General features: G+C 37.5%; 1 protein-coding gene across 1 annotated transcript in view; it reads right to left on the bottom strand.

The window, feature by feature from the left end:
* The window catches only part of RAB22A (RAB22A, member RAS oncogene family), a 33,032-nt gene continuing 10,472 nt past the window's right edge, over nucleotides 1-22,560 (bottom strand). The window contains exons 3-8 of the mRNA XM_014574722.3: nucleotides 21,523-21,604; nucleotides 13,715-13,786; nucleotides 13,511-13,617; nucleotides 10,157-10,266; nucleotides 8,292-8,422; nucleotides 1-8,206 (exon numbers count right to left, since the gene is read on the bottom strand). Coding sequence (XP_014430208.2) covers nucleotides 8,325-8,422; nucleotides 10,157-10,266; nucleotides 13,511-13,617; nucleotides 13,715-13,786; nucleotides 21,523-21,604 — 469 coding nt within the window. The 3' untranslated portion in view covers nucleotides 1-8,206; nucleotides 8,292-8,324. The remainder of the gene's footprint in view (nucleotides 8,207-8,291; nucleotides 8,423-10,156; nucleotides 10,267-13,510; nucleotides 13,618-13,714; nucleotides 13,787-21,522; nucleotides 21,605-22,560) is intronic.

A 22,560-nucleotide genomic window follows, 5' to 3' on the forward strand; every position in this document is an offset into this window, starting at 1 on the left:
GGCTACAGGCCGCATGCGACTCATGGGCCACGTGTTGAGTAGCCCGGCTCTACAAGATTGCTTTGTATGACACAGTCTGGATAAACTTCAGGAGGGTAAAAAAAATGTACAGCCAAGTTGGGCCTCTTTGGTTCCAACTGTATTACGAGGAAGATCTGCAATTATTTCTCAAAGCTCTAGAGAATCAAAAGGCATTTTTTCTGAAATAGGCATTGGTGTGAAATATTACAGGCAAGTACAATCTGGTACATGGATTCTTACAAGAAACATCTGTCACCACATTCTTGGGCCAGAAAAATAGCCAACAGCTTACAGGTTTTTTTTATCCTAGAAGCCATTTTTATTTTTATCTCAAACATCCACATGCCGACACCCAATTTTACACGCAACAAATTGTCTTTTTTGTTGTTGTCTAATAAAACATACAGCTGGGAAAGCAATGTGAACATTAATTTTGCAAGTTTTCTTCGTAGAATTTTATAGTGTGCTTTTATGTAGTTTGGTTCTGGACACACGGTTCTTATAGTAAGTGACTGTAGCTCCACAAGAATGTATGAAGAGAATACTACTTGTGATCACAGACTACATAAAGATTGCAAAATCAATCTAAAACATTGATTTTTAGCTCTTATTTAGTTTCAGGTTAACTAATAAACCTAATCGATTTTTGGAAGCTTCCAAGAACTTCAAGTGAGTAAACTGAAATTATTTCAACAAACAAGAAGTGGTCTGGGATAGTGCTGGTAAGAGTCTATCTATGAATAATCCACATTCTTACCTGTTTTAGGTATTTAAATTTTTACTTGTGTTTAGTTATTGCTGTATATGAGCAAGGCTTACTGAAGGAGTGGCAGGCCATGAAGGTCAGACAGCAGTATCTACAATAAATCTGCAATTCCCAAGGTAGTCAATACACCAAAAATATAAAACCTTATTCGCAATAAATATTAGAGATACTTCCACCAGGAGGGAATCATTAAACAGCACTGATAAAATTATGATGGGGAAAAGAAGTGTTTTGTATCTAGGGCTGTCAAACAATTAAAAAGTTAATCATGATAAAATGCACAATCAGGGTTTTAAATAGAAAACTGAAGAAAACATTCAAAAATATTTAAATATTTTCAAATATTTTTATTTCAATTACCACACAGAATACAAGGTGTACAATGCTCATTTTTTGTTACAAATATTTGCATTGTAAAAAAGTAGTATTTTTCAATTCACCTAATACAAGTACTGCAGTGCAATCCCTTTATCATGAAAGCAGAACATACAAATGTAAACTTATGTATAAAAATAATTGTATTAAAAACCCCAAACAATTACAACTTTAGAACCTGGGAAGTCCACTCAGTTGTCCTTGTACAGCCAATCCTCAAATACGATTATTTATATTTGCAGGACATAATCTTGCCTCCTTCCATGTTTACAATGCCATCGGAAAGTAAGAACTGGCATTCACATGGCACTTTTGTAGCTGGCACTGCAAGGTATTTACATGCCAGATATGCTAAAGATTCACATGTCCTTTCATGCTTCAACCACCATTCCAGAGGAAAGCATCCATCATGATCACGGGTTCTGCTAGATAATCTAAAGTAGTGTGGAATTGTGCATGTTCAATTTCCTCAGATGTTACTAGCAGGTTGAGTTTCCTTTTTAGTGGTGCAGGTTCTATAATTTTTGCAACAGAGTGTTGTGCTTTTAAGACTTCTAGAAGCATGCCCTCTCAGATTTTGGAAGGCACTTTAGATTCTTAAACCTTGGGTTGAGTGTTGTAGCTACCTTTGGAAATTTTGATTGGTACCTTCTTTGTATTTTGTCAAATCTGCTGTGAAAAAGTTCTTAAAATGAGTAACATGTCGTCTGAGATGGCTACAACATGAAACATATGGCAGAATGCAGGTAAAACAGCAGGAAACATACAATTCTCCCTCAAGGAAGTCAATCACAAATTTAATTAATGCATATTTTTAAAATGACCCTTGCCAGCACAGAAGCACGTCTTCTGGAATGGTGGCTTAAGCATGAAGAGGCATATGAACGTTTAGCATATCTGACATGTAAACACCTTTCAATGCCAGCTACAAAAATGCCTTGCGAATGCTTATTCTCACTTTCAGGTGACAAGGTAAATAAGAAGTAGGCATTATCTCCTGTAAATGTAAACAAATTTATTAGGCCTACTTCTTGTTAGGGATGTAAAAATGCGCTTAAAAGTGTAACCATGTAACCACAAAAAATCATAGTGGTTACATGCACTGTGGGCTCTGCAGCATAAAGTTTAAATAACCTTTATACTGCATAGCCCGCAGTGAAGCCTGCTCGGGAGGCAAAGGCTACAGTGAAGCCACCTCACCGGAAGTAGGGTCAGCAAGGGCTGCTGGCCCCACTTTCAGGGAGGCGACTTTGCTGCACCAGCTGGCTCCCCAAGAGATGGACTGGCTAGAGTTGCCAGCCTCAATCCTGGGGAGACTTCGTGGTGGGCTCTGTAGCCAGCTCCCAAGGAGCAAGGAGCTAGTACGTAACCTGCGGTCAGAGGATGGGGAGGAGAGCTGGCTGGGCCCACCACGAACAGGGGCTGCTCCAGCAGCCCCCGCGAGGCTGGAGCCCTGCCAGGGGTGGGCAAGGAGCTGCTCCAGCCCCTATCAGTTTACCAGGTAAACTTTTACATCCTTACTTTTTATTCAGCCAAATCACTAAGACAGACTGGACTTATAGGATCTAACGTTTTACATTGTTTTGTTTTTCAGTGCAGTTCTGTAACTGCAAAAAAACCAAACCAACAACAACAACAAAATCTACATTGTAAGTTGCAGTATCACAATAAAGAGACTGCATTACAGTACTTGTATGATATAGAATTTTTCAGTTCATTTTGTTTATCATTTCTACAAGGCAATATTTATAATAACAAAATTAAAGTGAGCACTGTACACTTTTTATTCTGTGTTATAATTTAAAACATATTTGAAAATATAGAAAAACATCCAAAATAATTAATATATTTCAATTGGTGTTCTATTGTAAAACTGCCATGAATAGTGATAAAAAAATAAAACAATTTTTGAAGTGAATTGCACAAGTTAACTGAAGATATTATTGAGGCTGTCAACCTGTTTCTCAAGTAATATTAAGTAAGGAATTGTTTTATTTTTATGAAGAACCTGTTGAGGTTAGCTTTTAAATCATGCAAGACATTCACCTTGAATGATTTTATTTTCAGCCACTAAATTGAGGACTTTGCCATCTATGAAGGAAATGACTCCCTGATGAGAGCTGGGCAGTGAATGATGAATGCCCAGACTCCTGACCAATTTAAAGAATTAGATTTCCAAAACACGCATGACTATCATTATTGCCAACTAAACTGTCTCAAAGGAGATGAAACACTCCCATCACAGGTGCTTGTAGAAAGTTATATTTGTTATACCTATATTTACATAAAAGGTTTATTTTGCGCAGAATGTCCCCCTCAAAAGTATTAGAGACCAGATCCGGTAGCACTTCAAGCAAATAATACTACGGATTTCACTGGAAGTTAAGGGCTGCATCAAGTTAAATATAGGGAAGACAAATAAATGAGCTAGTAATACAAGATCTCTCTAATAAGCTTCAGCAATTACTTCAAGAATTCTAAACTTCTTGCAAGCAAACAATTTAATTCCCAAGAGAATTCCAATTTCTAGCCTCCATGGGATTTTTAATAATCTTGCCCCTAGGGGAAAAAAATGTTTCTGCCTTTTGTGTAGATAAACTAGCAGAGCAGGTCCATTAAGAGATCTAGTAGGAGGATCTCAGCATGCACACAAAGACATGGTACTGTAAAGCCACATCCATCAGAAATACAATTTCTAAGCATATCTAGGACTTAAAAGTTTAGTTCACTGTGGTTTTTCCCTATGCCTTCATTTTGGAGCATGCTTATCCAGCTCCCAAAGCTTTATCTTAGACACATCAGCCAACAGTTGCTACATTTTTGGACTTCATCTGAAAAACAATTAAGTCTTGTCCAAGGTCTGATAAAGAGCTAAAATGTTTCCACTTTGTCAGCTTCAAAAAGATACAGAAGGTCATTATTGAAGGACATACATTGCATTACAGAGGATAATGTTAGTTTCATCCATTAGTCAAATTTTACCTCAGAAAAGTACATTTCCTTTGAGGATATCAGAGGCTAGATACTCAAGAGTGCATTTCTGTCATTTAAGTTGAGACCTTAGAAGTGCTGAGCAATGGATCTACTTCAGAAAAGTGTGTGTGTGTTTTTAGAAAGTCAAGGAGAACCACCAATGCTCACCTTAGTGAAGTATTTTGTTAAAAGGCAAATAATCTCTGATCAGTTTAAACAGGCTCATAAAAATGTTATTTAGGGACAAAATACTTAAGTAATTTCAGGTGAATACTATGTAGCATAAATGAAGTCTGATGGCTTGAGGAGATGGAGTTTGCAGGAAAGCTATGTAGCTCTGTCAGAGATGAAACTACACCAATCCAAACACTAAATTACATGGACATCTCTGATCCAGGAAGAGGTTTAATCATGTATTTGTATTTCAGTTTCCAGATTATTTCCAAGTGAACAATGATGTTGGGAACTGGGATCAAAAGAATATAGATCTTAGCATTCTGACATTTTATACAAGTAAGATATTAACAAGATGCTGTTTCAGCTAATATTCATGGAAATATTTTTAGGTAATCTGATAATAAAGACATGGAAATAGTCAAATTAAATCTAGCAGTGGGTGATTCAGAATCAGACAACTTAATTGCACAGAGGGAAAAACTGTATTAATACCTCATTCAAGTGGGTAGAGCTACAAAGAAATTAAAAAGATTTCAAAATAAAAGGAAGAAAATGTATGAGGCATCAGGACTTAATCAGAAGAGGAAGGATTTAAAGATGATGATGTATTAATGTTAGCCTATCTTGCCAGTGACCAAATTTACCATATGCCAAACTGTATTCAGAAAAAAAATGCTGGTCATAAAGAGGGCATATTCCTGGGACATCGCTCCTAAATTCTTAAAGATTCACTAAGCATATGGTTATATGGCTTCACTGGACTCTTGAGTACTCTACTGGGAAGATTACTACTACAATTCTATATTCAAATATCTTCTTTTCAAGTAATGCATATGGGTGTAGCTAAACCAAGTATTCTATGAAAAAATACAATGGGATTTAAACCTCTACTTTTATGTACAAGGACATTAAAGTGATAATTTAAAGGATATGGATGTTTACAGTTCCCTGAAAGGATCTTCTGCATGAGAGATGTTCTTGATTTTTCACAGATATTTCTTTTTTAAATATGCTGTTAATATGTTGCCAGATGTCCGGTTTTGAACCAGACAGTCCAGTATTTGAGCTTTCTGTTCAGGAAACAAATTGAGAAATTATAAATGTCCGGTATTTTCTAAATAAGATGTAATGTAGATTGTGATGTAATGTCAAGTGTGTCCAGTATTTTTGTTGAAACCATCTGGCAACCCTAGCTGTTCAGTGTCTGGAAACTTGTCAGATTTCCCATAAATTCTCAAGCTCAAAACACTATTAACAAGCCTGGAGAAATCCCATGCAGGTGAACATATTGTAGAAAAGATAGTAAAGGCATCTCGTACCTTGGTGTGGAATGGGGAAGGAGACTTCTGAAGCACTGCCAGCATCAACAGTTTGCTGGCAGAATCATGACACCACGTGGTAGTAAAATATATGCAATAGTAACTCGACTGAACCTACTATTAAGTATATACTCAATCTTATCCTGGCATAAGATGATGGAACAAAAAGCAATTATTTGTAACTGAAGGTACAAAATATTTTCAGAGTGGGATTACAATAACACAATGTTATAAAACTAGCATTACAAAAACGGTGACCTGTTGCTTTCAAATAAACACTTTCTCCCCACCCCAAAAGAAGAATATATTTTTGTTTTCCTGAAATGGAACTCTGCTACAAAAGCATACTGAAGTCTCAGAAGAGCATAGTGCTTGACATCTTTTTGGGACTAGCTTTAAAATCAATTTTTAAATCTAGCTTCATTAAGTGGATAACCACATCCTGGTCTGTTATTTTTAGAACTCTGCCAGTTGGCTAACTGAAGACAGAGCAAGACTTTCTAAGAAGTTCAGCCTTCAATGACTGCCATTGTGCAAGGACTTTGAGTAACTATATCATTAAGTGGTCAGTTGCTAGCTTGCTTTGATATAACACTGTATCATAGCTTATTTAAACAAAGTTTAAAGTTTTGTGATCTGTTTGCTTCAAATGACACACAAAGATTTCAGTCACATTATTATATATCTTAGAGCTGAACCATGCTGTAAGTCATTACATAATTATATCTTTATTGTAAAATTCTTTGTTACGGCAAATTTTTTTATAGGAGCTTCAAGCCAGCCTCCATTTATGTGCACACAACTTTTTGGGCACACACAATAGACCTTATATGCTCATAAACCATCTGCATGTGCAGGAAGCTTGAGCACATGCATATCCTATTCTAACAAACAGAAGTGCAAAGTCAAAGAACAACATACCCACAGAGGTCACATTTTAAAAGCCAGGCCTTAAGAAGTTTTAACCCTAATATTACATTACAATTATTAACCCCTTTCAGAATATACTTTCTATCTCATCAAGTTACAATAGTGAAATAGTTTTGCCTGAAGATAGCATTGAAATAAGGATTTTGAATATAAATTTAATCTGAAGTAGAAGCTGTTTAATATCCTACTTATTCTTTGAAATTTCCTTCAGCTAAAATATTTAAAATTATGGAATGGCAAATTACAAATTAGGAACAAATATCACCGACATGGCTTTAATTTCAATATCAAAGCTTAAATTCAAATATTTAAAATACTTTATTAGGCTCTTCCTTTAAAAAATATGAAGTTCCCACTAGCTCCGGAGGAAACTAAAAATAAATAATGAAAATAGCATAATAGGATAAGGTCAATTTATAGTTTAATATAAAATGTAAGAAAAACAATGTAACAAAGCTAAAAGCTGATTCACTTAAAAAATGCCAAGTAGTTAAAAATGATAATTTGGACTAGACCCTGGAATCAAGAGGTAACGATCTACGCTACCATACATGCCTTGCATTTGGTTTCCTGTTTGTATTTTTGTTCCACAGCCAGCAAGAACTGGGTGATCTGCTGAATCAACAAGCCACATGCTTCACCAACAGCAACACCTACCAGCCATTTCCAAGCAGAAATGCAGAGGTGACAGGACGGGAGCATCATCCAGCCTTCTGGCAGGGTCACTGACTGCAATATAAGACCTCATGTGCAGAGACAGAATTTTTGGAGATCCCCAGGGACTCTATCCATGGGTGTGGAATGGAAAGACTGAAGAAAGCTAGATTTCTCAACTGCTTTTACATAATTTATAATACTTTAGGCACTGGTCTCATAAATATAGCACAAAAACTTTACATAAGCGAAGCAATAAAAAGCATTGCCCAAAAAAAGAAAGCCTTACTAGAACTCTAGATGGCATCTGGTGTCAGTCAGTCATGCTCAAGTTTAAATTTAGAAGGAGTTTCAGCTAGGTTCTCTTCCACCACCATTTTTAATCGTAAAAATGTTTACAGAAAACAAATAGGTGCTTATAAATGTATCAGTATGCCATTAAATGGTTAAGCCAGCATGAAAAAAATAAGATTGTCTATAGTCTAAAATTCTTTGCTTGTTTGTTCATAATACCTTTACATAAAAAGTGCAAGTGGGATGTGGGGACCAGATGGGCTGATTTGCTCATTTTTATCAGTAACTTATTCTGTAGCCATCTACAACCAATTCCCTCACTGTACTTTGAATTAGCTACAATTATATTTAAAATAATATTCATTATAGCAATTGAAAGGGTAGCAGAATAGCCTTATGATTAAAATCACAATTTCCAACATGGCTGTTTCCTCCCCCTTCCTCATCCCTCTGAACCACGAAAGTGCTCATTTCCCTTTTACAAAACATTACATATAATCTTGATTACAAAATTATTAAACATTTCAGTCCTGCCATCTACATATTGACTATCCTTTCAAGGAAGGCCAAAGAACTGATGATGGATTCCCTTTGAATACAGGAGACACTATACATGTTGTAAGTAAATAGGCCCACGTTATCATGACTGCGGTGTCTTCTGGGAGCTGTCAGATGAGCTGGTCCATTTTTGTGGGACCTTGAAGTATGAACATCAGGCAGATAAGTATCTAAGACCAATAATATATACCCAACATAAACCATTCGCTACCAAGACCACCTACTTTCAAAACAAGTCTGATTTGCTAAAGTATCCGTCAACAACAGCGGGGTTTTGTCACTGAAGGCTGTCTTCTAAGTTTGAAGCCCTTACCGCTAGATGGGGGATTGGTATCAGTTGATGGAATTCTACGACCTATACAGAGGAAAAAAAGTTTATAGTAAGATTTATATTAATTATTGTAACTATTTTTACAGAGCATCTCATATCTGCAAAAGCATTTACTCAATGGATTGTGCTTCTGAGACAGCCGCTCAGAAGGGCAGGTTTCCTTCTTCCCTGAACAAATATGGAGATTTTAGGACTCCTCACCCCTGCTCTGGCCCCTTTTCTCTGGGTAAAAGTGCCTGAGGAGGGGTGTATTAGCTCTAAGCTTAATGTTTAAACAACATGATCTGATTTGGTATTTTTCAAGCATCAAAATGTATTCAAAAATCAACTATAGAGCAATACCCTAAATCAGTGGAGGGCAACCTGCAGCCCATTGGGTTGCCAGCTGTGCTCCCCCCTCTTACCCATTCCCCAATGCCTCCAGGTGCACTGGAGCCCTGCACTTACTCATTCCTCCTCCCTCCCAGCACTTTTGAAGGGTCTGAATCAGATGATTTGCGGTGTTCAAGCTCTAGGAGGAAAGGGGAGAAGCAGAGGTGGAGCCCAAATCAGCAGATTCATGGCCCTCCAAAAGTTCTGGGAGGGAGAGGAAGGAGTAGGTAAGTGCAGGGCTTCAGCTTCCCAGTGCATAAGAGGCATGTGGAAAAGGGGCAGTGCAAGCTGCAGGTGGAACCTAATGGGCCACACGTTTGGCCACCACTGGATTTCAATCCTGTGGCCTACTGAGATGAAGGAGGGTCACTCACACGCCTCATTCATTGGTCTTCGTTGCCCATTGCTGTCCTAAATGCACAAGAAAAATACCTTCCTATTTAAATAATCATAAAAGAACCACAGTAGCAGTTAAAATATTTTTTTTTAAACTTTAAAAAAGTAAATTGAATTTTTTTTTTTACTTTAAAGTAAAAAAAAAGTAATTAGCTGTACAAGCTTTGATAGCTGTGATGTGTCTATGAAAGGATCTCCTCTAACTTTATACTGTTTACTTGACTCAGGACAAAGCTAAAGGAGATATTCGCATGTAAGTGCTCACTGTTATCATAGCCATCTGAATGACAACTCAAATCCTCACTACATAAGAGTGAAGTACTGCACTGTATTACCTTGTGGGTACTGTTTGCATTTCTTCAACGTAAAAGTCAATTTGGAATAATGTGGAAACATTATTTGTGGTCTAATTGAGTGACAGGGTAATCAAAAATTTCCTAAAGGGAATCCACACAAAAATGTGTTTTGTTTTGTTTTTTTAATTAGATTTAGTCATTGGTGTGCCATAATTACACAATTACTACTCCCCATTAGCCAATTATGCATTGGGTAAGACATTACCCTAATCAAATCTAGATGCAGTACTCTGATTGGAAATACTATTTCCCCTTTTGCATTTGTGTAGGTTTTGCATTTGTGTAGGCTCATTCATTTCCTTCCCTCATCCTTCAGTGACCTTGAACTACTAATTGAAACATTCACTAACAGACAGGGTAAAATGACACTGACTTTTATGACTTCAGTGACCTGCTTGCTATTTATCCATGGTGTGGATCATCATAGTAGATTTAGAATCTCAAGGCAGAAACTTTTAGAGGTCAGAGGAGGACCAGAAACCAACAGATCATTTTGCAATCTTGTATCTCTATCAAGTGGTGACAAATATGAACCCAGTACTCTCAGCAAAATAGAACTTCAAACTAATGTAGAAGTCAAGTTTCTGCTCAGGTTTCCATCAGAGAAAAAGGTGTTAACTAAAGAAGTACTTACTAATTTCTATAAAGAGTTCATTTATGTTAATTGCATTTTTAGCACTGGTCTCTACAAATACGGCGTGGATGGAATCTGCATAATCTTTAGCATCCTTTTCCATGACTTCTCTAAAAGGGAAAGAAAACATTGTGAACAAAACAAACATTAATTATCCCAATTTTAGAAAATTAGCTGGCTACTTAACAGTAATTTCAAGAAGTGCTTTAGTGTCAATTGTTTGGCATCCCATTATTTTCTCATGGACAGGTAAATTCTTATTCTCAATTTCATCTACTTCTTCTTTTATCTACTAAGGATGTTAAAATGCAGTTACTTTCCTAATCAAGTAGTCAATAGATTTTTTTAAAATCAACTAATCGATTAGTCAATAAGGATCGCCAGATAGCGCTCAGTCTGGCTTGCGCCAGGTCCATGCATAACTTCACCTGCTGCCCCTCTGCATTACAAGGGACAGGTGAGCAGGCGCACGAAGACACCAGTTCAGCCCCTGCTCCCGAGGGTGATGAGTCAGCCCTCATGTAATGCAGAGTGGCAGCAGGGGAGGTTGGGCAGGATGACCCATCAACAGCAGGAGCAGGAACTGAGCGGGTGTCTTTGTGCGCTGGCTGGCAAGTCTCTTAATATTGCAGAGCTGCAGCTGGGTACATGGGGGGAAATGTTACTAGTCAATATTGCTAACCAATCAACTGCTGCTTATTGGTTAGTTGATTAGTCACTTACATCCCTATTACCTGCCCCCTAATAACAGACAATAGTATGCCCTGGACAATAGTATTTGTATAGCACCATCATATAAATTCAACAGCCACCATAATTTTCCTTTCTGGAAAATATGGATGTGTTTGCTTCTTAAGGGAGGGAAGGAGACTTTATTTTCAGAAAAATGGCTCAAATTATCTAAAACCTCTTATTACTTCTAATATCTACCTCATTCAGTAGGAATCCAGATGTTGCTTACATATCCTAATATCTGGCAAACACTGTACAGAACAGTGTTAGCAGAGTTTAAAACATTCAGCTTATACAGACAAAAGAGACAGGAAATGAAAAGGTTCCCATAGGAATCAAAGCTATTCCATGTTGCCCATCCTATGTATTTCATGGTAGATATTTAACACTAATGTCATGCTTCACATTTACAGTAAATGCGGGTAGAAAATACATTTAAATTAATTTTGCTCTGAGAGGTCAGGAAACTAAAGCTAACTAGGAAACTACTGATGTCACATTACTATTTTTGCAGTCAGATGGCTTTAATTTTAAAACAAGGAGGAAAATGTTCCTTGCCAGAATTAAATGCTCTCAAATGTGTTTGCTTTCTTCTTAGTCAGGCTCTAAATCAGCAGTTACCTACATGCACTGAGAAGTACACAATTCAGGGAAACATGCATGCTCTCGACCTCCTGAAAACAATGCAAACTTTCAGAGTTAGTGAAACTGTCTATTGTCAATACTAGGGATGTAAGATTTAACTGGTTATCCGACACCTGGGAATGAAGTTTGGAGAGCTCGCAGTGTTGGGCAGCCGACTCCCCGGGAGGAAAGCCAGCACCCTGGGAGTAGAGTTTGCAGAGCCTGCAGCATTGGACAGCCGGCTCCCTAAGAGTGGCAATGGTCCTTCCCTCTCTAATCCCTCCTAGGTAAAACGGTTAACCATGTAACTGATAGGATTTTTAATGGTTACACAGTTACTGTTTTCTTTTATTTTTTACATTCCTAGTTAACACACAGTACAATTTTCAAAACATAACTTATCGATTTCTAACAATTTTTTTTCTCTAAAATTGGTCAAGGATGTGCTTCTCATAAAGGACTTCATGGTCCAAGTTTAATATTCAACGGTTTACAAATTGTCTGTGTTTTATAAAATATAGTGAACAATAGTCCCACTCCTGCCCCGGAAAACACATCTACTCCAACAACAACAACAACAACAAAAAAACACCAACCGGAGGCTTTAAGAGACTACTTCCCCAGGGGAAGATACCAAACAAAATTACAGTGAAAAATGGAATTAAAGCAAGGGCAAATATAATGGAAACTCTTGTGCACAGGGGCAGATGACCATTTTGCGGGGCCCAGGGCAGCACAATTTCGCAGGGCCCCCCTTTGCCACGGCGCATGCGTGGGGCTTCTTGAAGCGCAGGGCCCGAGGCGGCCACCCCGATCGCCCTGCCCTATATCCGCCCCTGCTTGTGCAACTTTAGTTACAATGTGACTGACAGTAAAGTGTAAGGATTCTTTAAGCCACAAAGTCATTTTCACATGTAGATTTAAATAGTTTGTATCTTAAAGTTGTGATCCCAGTCAATAAAACTGAAATTTCTAGAATGGCAAGTACACTGCATATGGGAGCAAAGGTCCTAAGTCGGTCTGCCAAAAGTTATACTAAATCATAGATTTAGATATCAGCATTTAAAGTACTACACTGATTAAAGTTCAGGGGCCTGAACACTCATCAGTTTCAATGGGAAGTATTGTGTGCACAACTTATGGTGGTGTTATCTGGCCCCAAACTGTCAGAAGGGACAGAATTATGTTTGGCTTCACCAACACCAAGAATGACTATGCAGCACATAGTATTTGTTTTACAAATATTTAGCTCTGAAGTCATTTGCTTCATATCAATTAATCCTTTATAGTCTGTTTCTTAAAGCTTTATATTGGTGTTCATTAGATAACTGAAATTTAAGTGTTTTTAAAAATGCCAGTGATTAAATTTTGCAGTCCTATCTCCCTTCAAATCAATGTCAATTAACTTTCCAATGTCTCCTTAAAAATGCATCTGCATGTTTTACCTGACACCCCAGCTGCGGTAATAAAATATAAACAAAGGAGAGGTATGTGAACAAGTGCTTTCCCAACATGCCCTGAAAAGAGTTCACACTACACAGAATCTAAACTCAATCCCTTTTTGGTGTTTGGCTTCATTGGCCAAGACATCAATAATAAAGAAACTGAATTCAAGCCTTTTCCAAGATTTGGCTGGCTCCAGAATTCCTTCCTCAGGACTTCATCTTATGTTCTAGACCCACTTGCCCCAGAGCAGCTCCCACACACTATTATTTTGGTGAGGATAACAAGGCACCTGAACCAGCAAATTGGCAAAAACCCACTTAACTTTTCCTAGAAAGATTAGCAGCTGTTAATAAGATGAAGAGTTGAAGACAGACATCACAAACCTTTGTAATATGGGCTAGACATCTTGTACTGGTTTTTAAAAAGACCTGCACTTTTAAAATTACTGTATATCCTTCAGGGGCTTGGCAAATCTTTTAATCTTTCAAAAAATATTTAGTATCATTACTTTGTATCTGAACTTACACCTGCACTGGACTGCCATCAATTTACCTTACATCATTAAGGTCACACTTATTTCCTGCAATAGCTACAACAATGTTTGGAGGTCCATGTTGTCGAAGTTCTTTCACCCAGTTCTTTAATGTTGAGAAGGTTTCCTGGTGTGGAGAAAGGAGACCGAGTTAAGATTCAAACTGGCCAAATAAAACATACGTGAGTGAGCATAGAACTACATTACAAACCGTCTCCTCTTACCTCTTTTGTGATGTCATAAACTATAATAGCTGCTGCTGAGCCTCGGTAATACATTGGTGCTAAAGCACGGAACTGCAGGGAGAAACATCATATAGAATGGATTTAATGCTGTGCCATACATCATGTGGCTTATTGACCAGTTAATCCAATTTTCACTGCTCTCATATATGAAAAGAATGAGTAGTCATATAACACCTTAGAGACTAATAGATATAAATAAATTATTTACACAGAGAGGGAGAGAGAGAATGAATCACAAGCTTTCGTGGACAAAATACACGGTCTCATCAATAGCACATGATACTATATATGTATATTTTTCGTAGCCTCTAAGACTATAGGACTACTCTTTTTTTAAAGTTACAGACTAACATGCTTATCCCTCTAAGACTTACATATTCAAAGAGTTTAGGTTAATGGAAAATGTATCTTCAAGTTTACAAAGATATTGCCAGTAGGCTATACTTCATGTGAAACATTTTTAGCCAAAGTAATCTTATACTACTGGCACCCAAAAATATTCATTGGTTAGCGAATTAATATAATAAAGCCAAATGATGACAAACAAAATTTGAGTTTAGATTAAAGTTGCTAAAAAAGTGGTTTAACTCCCAGAAGAAAGTAGAATAGGATGATAATTTAAAACTTGTAAACCACTCTGTCCCTCCAAGAGTGCTCTTGTTAAAGAACTCCATTTTATAGTTGCTATTCAGGCAGTACCGACAACCTCATTTAAGAGTGGAATGATGCTCCAAGGATTTCTGTCTCTAAACTCAGCTTCAGGGAAAGCAAGACCTAGTACAAAGAAGAAGAGGGCTGCTTCCATTGAAGTACACTGCTGAGTCTTCTAGCAATGCATGATCATATTTGAGAGAGGGCTTTTAAAGAAATATTATAAGGGGGCAATAAAGAATGCCATAAACACATGAAGCAAAATACAGTACTTGGACCTCATGCTTTCTTGGTCTCTAGTTCATAGTCCTCAGAAGAGCCAGGTTGCAAAGGTCAAATTACAGAAGGAAGCCTAATGTAGATGTGAGGTATGAAATGTTCACAGTAGTGACGGATGGCAGAACAAGGAGCAATGGTCTCAACTTACAGTGGGGGAGGTCTAGGTTGGACATTAGGAAAAACTATTTCACTAGGAGGGTGGTGAAGCACTGGAATGGGTTACCTAGGGAGGTGGTGGAATCTTCATCCCTAGAAGTTTTTAAGTCTCAGCTTGACAAAGCCCTGGCTGGGATGATTTAGTTGGGATTGGTCCTGCCTTGGGCAGGGGGATGGACTTGACGATCTCCTGAGGTCTCTTCCAGCTCTATAATTCTATGTGCCACTAATTAAAAAAGGTATTTATACACATAGACACAATACACACAGTATATATGCCTAATTTCCGGCACCCTTGGGACCTAACTGGTCCCAAATGAGGGATTTTGCTTGATCAGGGGAGATCATTTGTAGCCACACTGCTGCCGGCCCTACCCTCTGCCCTGCTGCCTCACCAAGCTTCCCACTCTTCCTCCCCCACACCCTGTCAGCCCAACTGGGCTGCCCCACTGAGATTCCTGGCCCTCCACTGCATCATGCCGGGCTTCCCTCCCTCCCTGAAGCACACTGGAACTCTGTGATCCTGAAGCATCCACGATCCTGCTGGACCATGGATGTTGCCAGACCTGAGAGTCCTGGTTTATAGAGGTGCAACTTGTACATTTCTTCCTTTCTGAAATACTCATGTCCACAGCAGAAAAAGTAAAAAGAACCAGTGTACATTACCATCAATCCAAAATGTTATGAGAATGGCTTAAAAGAATGCAGTGTTCTTTTTTGTTTATCTTTTGGTATTTAGTATTAATGTTTTCAAGTTTTTCACCTTCAAACAAAAGAGTTAGGGGGAAAAAAAATTAAAAGCCGAGTGAGTCTCAGTCACCTGACCCTTGAAGCAAAGGGTTTAGGAAATACCCCAAGTATCATAAGACATGCTAGAAATTTTAGGATTTGGCAACAGACAATTGCTACAAATCTAAATGAGCCTGCAAGTACACAAATAAGCCACTCTCCTTGAATGAATGCTATTTGCTTTTTGACTCCATAAAAAACTGCAGTGGTTTAGCACATGCTTGGCACTATAGAAAGACTACTGTTTTAGATGCCGTATTCAGAAATTTTTCTAAGAAAATGCAAACAGCTCACGTAGCACTCTGAAGTATCAGTGGAAGAACAGAATAATTAACTGACATGTAGAAGGTACGATGTATTGCTCTATGTAAACTATTTACTACTCACTAAGAAATATATAGAAATACAAATCATGGAGACAGTGTACTTTTCACAAAGACTTATTAGGTTTTAATAAAATAGTAGTTTTCTTTTGGTTAATATAATTCAAGTAAGAGCAGTACTATTCTTCCTAAAAGTCTCCTTTGTTATAAAGCAAAATTCCAGACTATTTAGATGTGTCTCACAAAATTCTTCTTTTGAGAATAAGCCTTTACACAAAGGTCACAGAATGAAAATAAATTTTTGAGAGGTGGGAGGCAGAAAATGTGGGATGCACACAACCCATCCAAGAAGAGAGTATTTCTCCCATTCCTCCAATAAATACTTAGAACGAGCAGATTTACCCGGTGCTGGTTGGCTCCATAAATGAAGGAATTCCATCAAATGTATTTTGTTTTTTCATTTCTATAAATTCTTATAATTCTCTATGATTTGATAAAAAAGGACTATTGTCAATTTGGTTTGCAATATCATTTTCTTCTAGTTTTCAAACTTTAAGACTTTATTTAGCACAACTAAATCAGAGTACTACTCCGAATTTCTCTGTTTTTATCTCTTTTCCCTAAGTTTTATTAAGAAGCAATCCTATTCCGGATTCATTCTATTTTTCTGGCTCATCTTAGTTCAGTCTCTTTCAACATTTGTTCAGTTATGTCAATTTTGAGGACTGTACTTGATTTGGTGATTGTCTCTCTTTTCTGTTTGTGTTTATGAGAAGCAATCCTATTCCAGGCACATGCCGTTTTCCTGGCACAACCAAAACCTTGTGTTTCTTTAAGTTATGATAAGCAGAATTTGCATACCGAATTTGATGGTCCTAACTTTTACCATTTAGGAAGTGTTCATGATCAAACAAAGGCAAAAACTCTCTAAAATATATACTAGATGTAATGGGAAACATATTTTAAAACCATTGCTTGGACTATTTGACTACCTGGCTTTTTTATGTCTATTTATATTGGGAAAAATCCAACTTTCACTTGATGATCTTGTATTACTCATTTCCTGCCTGCTAACACATTGATTTCTTTTCTTAGTTAGGAATAGTCAGCAGTTAAAAAAAAACATTTTCCCTTTAACAAAACAGATGTTACCAGAAACTACATTTTATTTCAGCTGTCTGTTCACACAGTTCAACTTCCTACCTCTGCAGCCCAACTGTGTTTTGAGCTTTGACACAGACCAGTGAGTGTCAGTATAATCACAAGAATTTGGCAGCACAGACAAATAGCCAAAACTCCATAATGGTTGAAGGCAGATTGATACTAACTTTAGTCAATGAAAGAGAAATAAATAGTTACTTCTGGCACTTGAGCAGAAGTGCCACAAATGAAGTGCTAAATTTAAGTGGAATGAAATCCAAAATGAAAGCTTTTATCAGGATGAATACAGAAATGCAAACTATGTCATTGAGAGAAATAGAGCAAATAAATATGGACTGGGGGAGGGGAAATGCCAGTTAGCCTTAATTAGTGCTCGTTTTTCTGAATTTGGGCTCCAAGACATTAGAACTTATTGGAAATACAGTTCTAGAATTCATAACTGAAATAGAGAATAGGATGAGAGAGGGGAAAAAAAGGAGGGGGAAAAATTTCTTGACTGAAAATGTACCTGTTGCTTTTTTAAATACTAGGGCTGGCCATTATTTGTAATAATGGAAACAGACACCTGTGATATTTTAAAGTATTACAATGCCAGTTAAGACATACTTTAAATGCAGTCAGTGATCCTCTGACTTATTTAAAAAGTTTGATCTGACTGCCCATAGAAATACACCCAACTCGAATGAAACTGCTTAACAACAAACACAGCATTAGTCATAGAATCTACATTTCTAAAGTCCTTGATACTCCCCCCCCCCATGTAAAATAAAACAAATTAAATATTGTATTCCAGCTTATAAATGATGTTGTTAATCAAGGTGTTCATAATGGCAATGAGTTGTGCAACCTGCTGCAAAAAGAACTGCTTATTAACGAGCCTTGGAAGTGCATTGTTATAAAACATGGGGAACAGCAAATGATACTGGTTGGGAACTCAATGTTTCATATTATAGACAACTGTAACCGTGTTTTAACACTGATGGCTCAGTTCAAATGTGATTTGATGCCAGTTCTTGGTAAACCTGAGAAAGCCTATTATTTATTCAAACTACAACAGTCATTACACACTTTACAATTTCTGCTGAAGATGGCCCAGCAACAGAAAACTGTCATGGAAGTTTCAGGGCAAGAGATTCACTAATGGAACTGAGTAGCAGATTCTACAAGTCCTTTCTGTACTTGGTCCATCCCCAACCAATGTTCCCGACCCTTCATTTTAAGACATACTGAGTTCCCTTGCTGTACAAAGTAAGATTTTCTCCACACTGATTTTTTTTTGAAAGTTCATAGCCAGCTGTGTTAAAGTGAATAGAAGTTATATCTAGCAGCAGTACAAATACTTTAGTAAAGTTGAAAAAAACAAAAAACAAAAAAACCCATAGTACCAGTACTGAAAAACAACACAGAAAAAATGTTGCAACTGTGCTTAAGTATGAATAAATCCTAGTTCTATGATTCATCACATCATTACTATCTCTTTAATCCTTACAAGACTTAAGTCTTTTGAGCCTGTAAGCATTGTCCAAATTAAGCAATATGTACTCCAAATTAAATAGAATGTAATTTCCTGTTAGTATATGTATCTTGTATAAGCAGAAGATGCACAAGTGATTAATAGGGTAGTTTATTATAAGAGCGGTATTACAATCACTGAAAACTTGGTATAAAATCCAATACCACATTTAGTTCTGGATATAAAGTCAAATATTGGATTAAAGAGTCCTACAACTCACATGAAGTTAGGATGAGGAGTCTACACTACAGAGTTTCGTCAGAAAAATGGCTGTTTTTCCGACAAAACTTGAGGAACGTCCACACTGCAATTTCATTCTTCCAAAAGAAAATCGAAAGAACAGAGGGGTTTTTCCGGCATTGGTAATCCTCATTCTAGGAGAAAGAAGCCTTTTTGCAAAAGAGCTCTTTCGCAAAAAGGCATGTGTGGACGGGGAAAAGGGAGTTCTTTCGGAAGAAGAGGAAAGAGGAAAAAGCACAGGTATCTAGTTGGCCATACTGTCCATAGCAATCACAGCTAACATGCAAGAGAGCATCCATTCAGTCTGGACACTCTCTCAAAAAAGCAGATCACTTTTTTGATGCACTTTTGCAGTGTGAATGCTCTCTTTCAGAAGACGTTCTTTCGGAAGAGCTCTTCCAAAAAAGCTTCTTCTGAAAGATGCCTGTAGTCTAGACGTAGCCTGAAAGTTTACCATGGTGGCTGTTCTAGTGGCTGCGCCATTTGACTGATGCGCAACCGGGAAAAACTAAATAGACTACTAACCTTGGTCAGATTCTCTTTCCTGGGACAACAAAATTTAGGAGCACCACATATGTCCCCTAATGCACAAGTCAGTTTTGCTCTTACACCAGAAGCCACTACTGAGAAACTGAGTTATTAGCAAGTGACCTGCGCTTACATGGGAGTCTGTCTGTATTTGACTGAATTGCTACGAAGTATTATTGCTTTCATGTTTTTGATCGCTTGGAAGTAGGGATGTTAAATATTGGTTAATTGAGTAGTCGATTAACCTTGAGAATGTTTTATCGTTTACTAGTCTATTCCAGTGTGCACCGACCCCATTTCTGAGGAGCCCCCTGCCACTCCATGCTGCTGCCTCTGTATTAGAGGCAGCAGAATGGGGTGCCAGGTGGGAGCTGGTCCAGAGGGGAGCCAGTTTAAAAACCAGCTCCCCTTGCAGACCGGTTGCCTGTTGCCTCACATTGTTGCCCCAGATACAAAGGCATCAGTGTGGAGTGGCAGCACTCTATGCGACATTAAATGCAGAGCTGCAGTGGGGGTACGTCCCAGACCTGAGGCAAGCCTGGACTTAGCCGGGCTGCTGGATGGCCTGCTAAAAAATTTGCTGGCAAGGGGGGAAAAATGCATGAAGTCTATAGTGTTAACCTATAAGCTATTGCTTCTTGGTTAATTGACTATACTATTACATTCCTACTTGGAAGTGTGGAAGGAAACATTTGGAAAGGAACTCTGCCTTTAAATATAAACATATATTTTGTGTGGGGCGCTGGTGAGGGAAAGGAAAATGAGGATGTGCAGGTGAAGGTGAACTTGTAGATACAGCAGCTGCTGTCAGGAGCACGCTTTAGTGGAGGTTTGGTAAAGGAACTAAGGTGACACTGGCACCTTCTTATGAACCCTCCAGAGTCTTTTTCCTACATTGCTGTAGTCTTGAGATGTACATTCTCCCCCAAGATAACTCCTCACCCTCTTGGTGCGGAGGAAGATGTCTACAGCTTGCATGGCAAAAAGAAAAGGGCGTTACTCCAGGCATAAAAATAGAAAAGAGGAAACATGAACTTTATAAAAGCCGACAGAACCAGTTGTCAGCCATTTACAGATATACTTCCTCACAGATTGCCCTATTTTGTATTCTGCATACTACATTATCTATTGGTTTCAAATAGGATTCAAATGAACAGACTGAAACTAACATATAATGAAAGTCCTTTGCCAAATAGCTTCAGGCATGTTTACGAAGCTTTATACATAATTGCAGCTTTTGTTGCTGCCTGTACTTCACGAGCAAGGTATGCAGCATAAAGACATTTCCTCCAACTCTCTATTTAATTTTAGTTTATTTAGGTTTGTTGCATCCCCTCAAAGGTGTGTGTGTCGCAGAAGTAGCCATCAAGTTTTTTCTTCTGGAAAGATCAGGTTAAAATTTGTATTTCAAATGAGAAAATTCCAGTTATGTGCTTCTAAAATAATCAGATTAGAAATGAAAAATAAAATAAAATGAAATTCCTCCAATATTGTTGTTTTAAATCCAGCATAGAACACCTAGGCCTCAATCACGCAGACACTTAAATGTCTATATAATTTTATTCTATCATTAGTTACCATATTGAAGATGATGGCACAGCTCATATCAGTAAAGCTACATAAGTACATACATTTGCAGAATAAGAGTTTTAGCTTGTGCAATTCAACTGGAGTGAGCAGTGTTGCATAGAAATGTTCAACACCAAACAGAAATGCTTCTGTGAAGTGAATTACTGCCAAAACGTATCACCTTACAAATCTTTTTTTGTGACGGATACTGTTTTTCTTAGTCTCTCTTCATAGTAATAGCCCCCCTCTTACCTATATTCTCCTCAGCTGTTCCTTTTCTAATTTGTCAATAACATTCTCATAATACTGTACTCAGGAAACCTTTCCAGTACTATAAAGATGTTATATAAATACGTTATCTTCACATTTTCTAATGATTTCTTTTCTTAGGGGAGTCAAATAACTAAGGTGAAAGATAAAATTTTGATTAAAATTTGATTAAATAAATTATCATGGGTTTGTCTCCACTATAGTTTGAAAGAATTGTGTGTGAAAACAAACATTAACATGCATAATTTACAGATTTTTATTACAAAAGGACTTTACAAACTAAGGAGAAAAACAATATCTCTACTTACTCGTTCCTGTCCAGCTGTATCCCAGATTAGGAATTTATGCAACTCGTTTTGATACTGCACAGTCTTTGTCATAAAAGATGCTCTGAAAGAGTTAGTGCAACATTATCAACACACAAATATACTAGAAATAGTTTTTTTCTTTGTAAGTAATTCAGATTTCCAAATTATTATATATAAAAAGCCAATGTCTTCAATTGACTAATACCATAATTTTTCATAAGATTGATTTTTTTTTATTAAATAAGTGCTTTTTAACTCTACATAAAACTGATTAAGACCATCATGCATATGTCTGAAAATAATTACTGTGCAAAAGACCCAGACAAGGATGCACACACCAGTTAGGTGAATAAGGCAGTGGAGAGTGTTGTCCCCAAGTCCATTCCCCATAAGCATACCCCTAAATCTGCAGATCCCCCATAAAAATGTCTTGTGGACTTCAATAGGTCACACAACTAATTGAAGTTGCCTGCTAAAAGTATGCTATGGCTTAAAAACCTATGTGATGTTATTAACATAAAAAAAGACGCTAAGTGTCAGATGGGGTGTGAATTTTTCAAATTTGAGATGAAAACCAAGGCCCTGATCCTGCAATGGATGCTACACAGGATTCAGGACACGCAAAGAGACCCACCAAAATTAGCCCAAAGCTCACTGAAAAAATGAGGCCAAAGCACGAAAGTCTTTAGCACAAGATTCAGAATTTGACATTAAAGTTTAGTGACCCAGGTTTCAGAGTACTCCGAGTATTATTAGGACACAGAAGTTAGTACTATAAGCTCTGCCTAACTTCAGTTACATATTAATGACAGCTATAGAGTATGTCAATACAGTTCAACAGTAAGGGAGCAAACAATAGTTAATATTATTGTAAGAAAAGCAAAAATCTCTAAAGTGCTCCTCAGAGGTTAAAACTTCCCATCACCTCAGATGGCTTAGCTAGAGTCTAGCACAATCAGTGCAAGATTCCTTTAAACAAATTGAATAAAAGATTACAATGATCTTAATATGAGTTAATACCAAAGCACAATGGTAAGA

This window comes from Pelodiscus sinensis, chromosome 18 (assembly GCF_049634645.1).
Source record: "Pelodiscus sinensis isolate JC-2024 chromosome 18, ASM4963464v1, whole genome shotgun sequence".
NCBI classification, from domain to species: domain Eukaryota; kingdom Metazoa; phylum Chordata; order Testudines; family Trionychidae; genus Pelodiscus; species Pelodiscus sinensis.